Here is a 7,500-nt window from a genome sequence, read left to right on the forward strand (position 1 = left end):
ACCCATTGTAGACAGTCAGACAAAGTGTCTCAAACATGAATCATTTGGACATAAATTAAAGAATTGTCGGTGTAGAAGAATAATCAACTTTACATTTAAACAATAAATGAAAACAGCTGCTGCTTCCCGGATTCTCGCGTCACGGCAACACTTCTCCAGAACTCTCCAAGCTCCCTGAAGAAACCCCAGACTCTCACTCCCTGTTGTTCGGGTTTCTAAGGCAAGGGGGGGTGGGGTCTCTGCCCCTTTAAATACTTCTCCTCCGGCCGTCTTAATACCTACACTCCATCCCTTCATCATCCTGCACCTCCTCATTCCAGCGGAGAGTCAAACCGAGGAGAGTCAGTCCTCACGTCACTGAAACAGTCTAAAGGATAAACTACAGCAAACCGTGACTTCACCGTGTGTGTGTGTGTGTGTGTGTCTGTGTGTCTGTGTGTGTGTACCGGGACTTTTTTGCTGCGGACGTTGGGTTTTCTGCTTACCTGTCCCATCCGCCGCTCGTCGGTGCGTCGTGTCCGGACAGCAGCGTCCCCAGGTGAGTCAGCGGGCTGAGCGGGTCCGGGGACATGGGAGGGGGGTACAGCAGAGCGGGGTCTGTTTGGGGGAACACCGGCTGGGTCGTCGATGTTCCTGGAAAATGAAAAGGGAGTTCATTCAGACGATAGTTTTAAAAAACACGATTTAATGACCTTTAAATGGTGCACGGTAACAACGGGAGCAGATGGAAATTTAAAGTGCTCTGCAAACTGCAGCGGGACTGGAAGTTGGTGTAAAGTGCAAATCATCAAGGAGCTCGAGAAGATAAATAACATTAAATGTGATGATCACTTCTCAAGCAAAATGTTTCTTTTTCTTTGTCTTATATTCCAGAAAACTGAATGTGTTAAGGTCTTAAAGGGGTTTCTTAGACAGTTTGCACGACCCTCTGGGACCCCTCAGGCAGGCTGGGGAACCCCTTAGACATGGGATCCATCAGACTGTGGGACCCTCAGGACCCTTCAGGCTCTCGAATTACGAGACACAGCATTTGCTGTAAAGAAATGTTTCTCTGCTTTTCTTTGTAGGTGTTGGTTTAAGAGAGAGAGAGAGAGAGGGAGAGAGAGGGGGAGAGAGAGAGAGAGAGAGAGAGGGAGACAGAGAGAGAGAGAGGGGGAGAGAGAGAGAGAGAGAGAGAGAGAGGGGGAGAGAGAGAGAGAGAGAGAGGGGGAGAGAAAGAGAGAGAGAGAGAGGGGGAGAGAAAGAGAGAGAGAGAGAGGGAGAGAGAGGGAGAGAGAGAGAGAGAGAGAGAGAGAGAGAGGGAGAGAGAGAGAGAGAGAGAGGGAGAGAGAGGGGGAGAGAGAGAGGGGGGAGAGAGAGAGAGAGAGAGGGGGGGAGAAAGAGAGAGAGAGAGAGAGGGGGAGAGAAAGAGAGAGAGAGAGAGGGGGGAGAGAGAAAGAGGGGGGAGAATGGGGGGAGAGAGAGAGAGAGAGATGCTCTGGGTGCACACTGGTTGCCTGGAGGTGATGCTCAGAGACGCCTTCATGTGTCAAACAGAACGACTACTCTCTTATTTGTACTTTTAAATATGAGGAAGAAAAGAGAGAAGAAAGAGTTTTGGAAGGATTTATTCGAGGGGAAATGTCCGGCAGAAACTCTGATAAGAGAGCGAGTTACACTGCAAACACTAACCTCTTAGTATTTCATTAATATGAGTCACATGTTCTGACATGTCCAGACTAATCAGGATACAAAATGCAACAAAGTCAGACTTCAATTTATATATTCAATAAGTCAAACTGGAGGCCGATGCAGGAAGCAGGATTTACTGTCAAGTTTTTTCAAAGTATTATTTCAAGATTGCCAAGTTCTGAGTTTTCCAGAGCAGCTTTTGAAAAAGTTTTAATATAAGCAGAATCCATCAAAGTCTGACTCATTAAATCTCAACCTGAAGTCTGACTCTGTGAATCCAGCCTTTTATTGCCGAGTCATGCAGACAGATGAGCAGCCCGTCACACAGTGAGAGTCAGTCAGGCTCAGAGTGGAGGCCACGCGGTGAGATGGGCGGGGGGGGGGATGAGACGGGCGGTGAGACGGGCGGGGGGGGGGGGGGTGAGACGGGCGGGGGGGGGGGGGGGGGGTGAGACGGGCGGGCGGTAAAACAGTCGTGCAGTCAGTGAAACTGCTAACAGTAGCAGAGTCAACATCTGGATCCAATCTGAAGCGACTAACAAGAAGTGCTGTGTGTTCATCGGAGTGTGGGCTCCAGCTGTCACTCAAACACAACCAACCACAGCCCCCCCCCCCCCTCCCCCCCCGCCTGTCTCACTGCACACACATACCCGTCTGTCTGCCTCCCCCTCTCCATCCTGTGCCTCACGTCTTCCTCTTCACCTCTCAGCTCTAACATCGTCTCCATCCGTCTCCGTCCTCCTCGGCTCCTGTGAACCTTCAGAGCTCACATGCTGTCGTCTGCGTGTGAATCCCGGCTGTCAATCAAAACCTGCACAGACACTTCACTGTTTGTGTAACTCGTGTTTCTGTCACCTCAGTGTGGGAGAAGATCGACTTCTAATGATTTCAGACCTCAGATATCTTTTTGATAAAAGCAAAATGGTGATGGAGGAGGAGTTATTTAGAGACAGAGGACAGAGTCAGAAACAGGAGAGAGAGAGAGAGAAAGGAGCTACAGGTCGGATTTGAACCCGGGCAGCCTGCCTGGAGGAACAGCCTCCGTATGTGGGGCGTGCCCACTATCCACTAGACTACTGTTGCCCCGCAAACTTAAAGTCTTAATATGTGATTTTTCACACTTAAATAGAAATCAAGTATATCCTCTGAAAATAACTCTGTGAGTCATGACTGTCTACAATGGGTGTAACACCCGAGTCCCACTGTCTGTGATGTTTTCAGAGTTTTCAGAGTCCTATCTTCACTTTGTTTACATCGCCTGGACGGCCGGCTGACTCCTCCCCTCGTGTATAAAAGTTGTTTAATTGAGGGACTAGAGAAAAGAAGAATAACATACTGTACTCACTGCTTAACTGTGTTTCTAGATCACGCTCATTTCAGGTAAATTTACATGCAGTGTGAAGATACGAGCAGAATAAAGATCGCTAGCATTAGCATGCTAACACAACAATGCAGTGCGAGTTGTTTTGGTTTCATGCTGGTGCTCAAGGGCGACATCTGCTGGATCAAAACATCACATATAAAGCCTTTAAAGGGAAGATCTCAAATCCAAATATTCCTCAGGAGCCTGAAGCAGAAGTTTTGGCCGGAACTTATTGAACTGTGAAGTTTTTTGCTGTAAGAGCGTTTGTTTCAATCGCTGAAGTCTGAACCGAGCAGCAACGACTTCACGACTCAGATGATGGTGAGATGGAGAGAAGCTCATTAATAACTTTATAATATCTGATGAAGTGGAGCCCGCGTTCAGTCACTCCGCTGTTTCAAACTGAAGCTCAGGAAGTCATCAGCAGGGTCGGATATCTGTCACCTGTCAACGTCTCTCAACCTGAGGGTCACGACCCCGGCAGGAGGTCGCGGGATGGTTATCGGGGGTCAGGGGTCAGATTATTGTTAGACTGTGGAACAAGTAAACAGATATATCGTTACAGAGAGCGTCCGGCTTTTTAGTTTTGGTTCACAGTTTTGGACGCTTGGTGAGCAAGTTGAATTATCTCCGATTAAGACGTTAACGTGTAGAATACTTTGAGGTGACTGAGAGAACTAAATCCTTTCTTTTTGACTACGGCCGTGCCTAACCGACCACGATATATATGCTGCACCAACACCCGTTTGTTTTGTTTTGGCAGCTGGTTTACACGTTTTGGGTGTTGAAAACGTCTCCAAGGTGGTGTAAAATGGAAATATGCGTTTCCTCTGCAAACTGAGACTTTACCCACATGGTCATTACGGTTCCAGTCAGTCGCAGCGTGTGTGTGTTGCACCCTAGAAATGAAGCGGTCAGAACTCTTCCATCTTCACTTTTAACAACTTTTATTAAAGAAATGTCCACAGCTTTACTCGAGCTTCGTTTGTCAGCCTACACACACCTCTGTGTCTTCTTCACTGAGCCTCTCTTAAAGGGCCAGCGTCTTAATCTTAACAGGTAGATAAAATAAAACACACAGTATTTACTGTTTACTCTCTAATATGAAAAAGCATTTTCAGCGTGTTACAGGTGAGTAGTTGGACTACAACAACAATGGCGGACTCTCGAGGTGTCAGAGTATTTTGACTGGTGTAACTCATTTTCTCTGAATGTTCTCTCTTTGTAGTTTCAGCTCCACCTCGTCGTCCGTCCACACAAACATTAATGCGTCATCCATTTTGGATTGTTTACACCTCGCTGCTCTCTCACCCTCCGACCACTTTCTCCGGTTTTCAGAACTCTTTTATTGTTGATGTTAAATCTCTAAAGATGATCAGAGGATACTTTTAAATCGTCTTCCTCTCACCTGTGCTGCCTTCTTCTTCTCTGGTGTCCATGTCGTCCATGGTGGGCGTGGCCTCCGCTGACTTTAAGAGAAGGCGTTCCTCCGGTCCATCGTCACTCTGCGTTCACAGCGACACAAACATCACAAACACACAAACATCACAAACACACAAACATCACAAACACACAAACATGTAACAGCTGCAGAGTGAATCATAACTAATGAGGACGTAACCACAGACACGTTCAGCGCTGTCAGACAAAGTGAGAGAATCAAAGAACGCCGTCAGAATGAATGAATTCATGAGGCGGTCGACTCGATGCTCTGTTGGATTCACAGTGAAGTGTGTGAACGTCCTCTGAACGTCATCAACACAAACAACACCCGAAACAGACCAGGAGGACTTAAGTCACCCGGAGCGTTTGAAACAATCATCATTAATAATCCAATTCTCCGTCAGTCTGACACAAAAAAACACAAAAAACAACAAGTAAGAAACATTTCTAAATCTTGATCTGACCTGGATCTGGGAGTCCTCTTCTGGATTAAAGCCCTCCTGATGTTCCCATCAGCTGGTTCACGTTGCTGCAGGTTCAGTGTGTGTCGGTCCGTGTGATGATCTCAGATCTCGCCGCGTTTAAAAAGACGTCCATCGGTCTGCGGTCCAAACAGATCGAGCAGGACGCAGAAAGTTTCCTTCACAGCTTACAGTCGATCTACAGTCAGAGAAGCTTTGGTGCAAAATATGAAGAGTGTGTGTTTGCACTCTGTCCTGTTATCTGTGTGTGTGTGTGTGTGTGTGTGTGTGTGTGTGTGTGTGTGTGTGTGTATGTGTGTGTGTGTGTGTGTGTGTGTGTGTGTGTGTGTGTGTGTGTGTGTGGTTGTGTGTGTGTGTGTGTGTGTGTGTGTGTGTGTGGTGTGTGTGTGTGTGTGTGTGTGTGTGTGTGTGTGTGTGTGTGTGTGTGTGTGTGTGTGTGTGTGTGTTTGCGTGTGTGTGTGTGTGTGTGTGTGTGTGTGTGATTAAGATAGGCACCTGTTGCAGGCCTGCAGCTTTCTCACACACACCTTTCTCTCTTTGTAAACACACAGCTGATCTTTCCCGACACGTGAGGTGTTTTAACATTTCTGGAACATGTTTTTGTTCTACATGACGTCCGCTGCTTTATTTCCTCTTATTTCAGACTTTAATTAACGACTGTTTCCTGAGTTTGTTTATTGTCATGATTACTGGATTAAGCTTTAAGTCTTGACACTGACTCATCACAGAGTTATGACTTCATTTGATTCTTTTCTCCACAAATGATCGGTCACCTTTAAGAGGAAACATCCCGCACACGGCTCCTTCTCTGCATCACTCATTTAACAGATCAAATCTCAACGATTCAGTTCCTCTGAACATTTGTTTTAGAGTTCAGTCGTTCTTCAGACGTGTTTTCAGTACAGAAAGTTGGAATGATGTAACAACAACAAACAGCACGGATGAGAAAATGTGTAGACCTGGATGAGAGAGTTAAAGTAAAGCTATCTCTCTGTAGCTCCTGGTTTCTTCATTTAGAACAAAGTAGTGATCTCCATAAATCGTCTTTAACATAAAATCATACAGGAAGCTTTAAAATAATGTTTCAAATGTTAAAAAAACATTCAGTCATTGCAGAGGTCGTCTGCATGTTAAGGATAAAATCCTGCAGACTCATAATTACTCTCAGTATTCAGCAGATCATACATTTTAGTCTTATTGTTTGTTTGGCGCCGTTCAAGTTGGAAAAGTGAATCTAACAACCCCCGACCCGCTGAGTGAATAAACATCACATAAAACCTGCACCAGTTTCATCAGGATCTAAGTTCTTCTATCGATGCCAAACAAAACTCAAACTGTTGGAGCTTGAAAATAAGACGACCATTTATATCTGAACAGAAGCCAATATGAACACAAGCGGCAATTACAGGATAATGGTTAATCCCTGAACGCAGCACAAGTGCAGACGAGTCAAAATGTTATCCTGCAGTACGCCTGTCTCATGGCTTTGAACTTATAGTATGTGGGAGTTTCAGAAAGAGCCGTAAATTCAACAGGGCGGGCGACTAATCCTGACTCCTGCCTGAAGGTTTTGATGACTGCAAGTTCAGAAGTGATGCAAATTCTAAACAAAGATTCGGCCAAAAACAAGCAGCATCCTCAAATGAAGCCTAATGCTGAAGTGTAACATCCTGCAGTTCCCTGAGTGTCCACTAGAGGCTGGCTGCAGAAGCACAGGAAGTCACATACACACCCATTCTAAAAAGCCTGTTTTTACAGCAGAGATTAACATGTTTACAGCCTGGTTCAAAAAACCAAATAGGTGTGATTATCTCATGTCTCGATGGACACACACTGTACGGGGGGTGAATGTTTTGATGACTCATCAGTTTTGATTTGATGAAGGATAAGAGTTATTCACAATAAGGCGTGTAGCTGACCTGATTGACAGGTGGGCGCGGTGTAACGGTTTGTCAGGAGGTTTAAAACCCGCCTCAGCTCCAGCTCTCAGCCAAAAAGTCTGTCTAAAAAAAAAAGTTAAAATGAAAAAAAATGAAATGAAACGATAAAATGAAAACAAAGTAACTAAACTCAACAAACAGCCACTGATTCACCGTTTCAGTGAGGTCTTACGTTCATGTCGGGTCATTAATCACTTTTCTTCAGTTTAATTCATACAACATCTCATTGGCATGATAAAAAACTTGTGTCCCTTCCTGGTGTATCAACAGTGACCCAACTGGAACATTTAGAGGGTTCCTATCAACCATGTACAAGGTGCACACTGCCCCCTAGTGTTTACAAACAAAACTAAAACAAATGCAAAATAACAAATAACTAGAAAATGGCTCCTACAATAACAATACAGGCTAATGCTACGTCTTAATCTGTTATGAATAATATCAGCAGGGATGTTCACTCTGCTTCTCTCTCTCTCTCTCTCTCTCTCTCGCTCGCTCTCTCCCTCTCTCTCTCTCTCTCTCTCTCTCTCTCTCTCTCTCTCTCTCTCTCTCTCGTTGTATCAAACAGAGACGGGCTAACTGTCTGCTTTGTAGCTGAAGG

The 7,500-nt window shown here is 45.4% G+C and overlaps 3 protein-coding genes across 4 annotated transcripts in view; 1 reads left to right on the forward strand and 2 right to left on the reverse strand.

The window, feature by feature from the left end:
* LOC132977219 (recombining binding protein suppressor of hairless-like protein) overlaps nt 1–5,935 on the reverse strand; it is a 20,088-nt gene extending 14,153 nt beyond the window's left edge. The window contains exons 1-3 of the mRNA XM_061041689.1: nt 4,942–5,935; nt 4,443–4,539; nt 486–633 (exon numbers count right to left, since the gene is read on the reverse strand). Of these exons, the coding sequence (XP_060897672.1) occupies nt 486–633; nt 4,443–4,482 (188 nt within the window). The 5' untranslated portion in view covers nt 4,483–4,539; nt 4,942–5,935. The remainder of the gene's footprint in view (nt 1–485; nt 634–4,442; nt 4,540–4,941) is intronic.
* LOC132977166 (CD276 antigen-like) overlaps nt 1–7,500 on the reverse strand; it is a 160,486-nt gene that overhangs the window by 87,496 nt on the left and 65,490 nt on the right. The window lies entirely within an intron of this gene.
* The window catches only part of matn4 (matrilin 4), a 35,228-nt gene continuing 27,989 nt past the window's right edge, over nt 262–7,500 (forward strand). For both annotated transcript variants that reach the window (XM_061041605.1, XM_061041604.1), the window contains exon 1: nt 262–538. The gene's annotated coding sequence lies outside the window, so the exon portion shown is untranslated. The remainder of the gene's footprint in view (nt 539–7,500) is intronic.

This window comes from Labrus mixtus, chromosome 7, assembly GCF_963584025.1.
Source record: "Labrus mixtus chromosome 7, fLabMix1.1, whole genome shotgun sequence".
In the NCBI taxonomy this organism is placed as follows: Eukaryota; Metazoa; Chordata; class Actinopteri; order Labriformes; family Labridae; genus Labrus; species Labrus mixtus.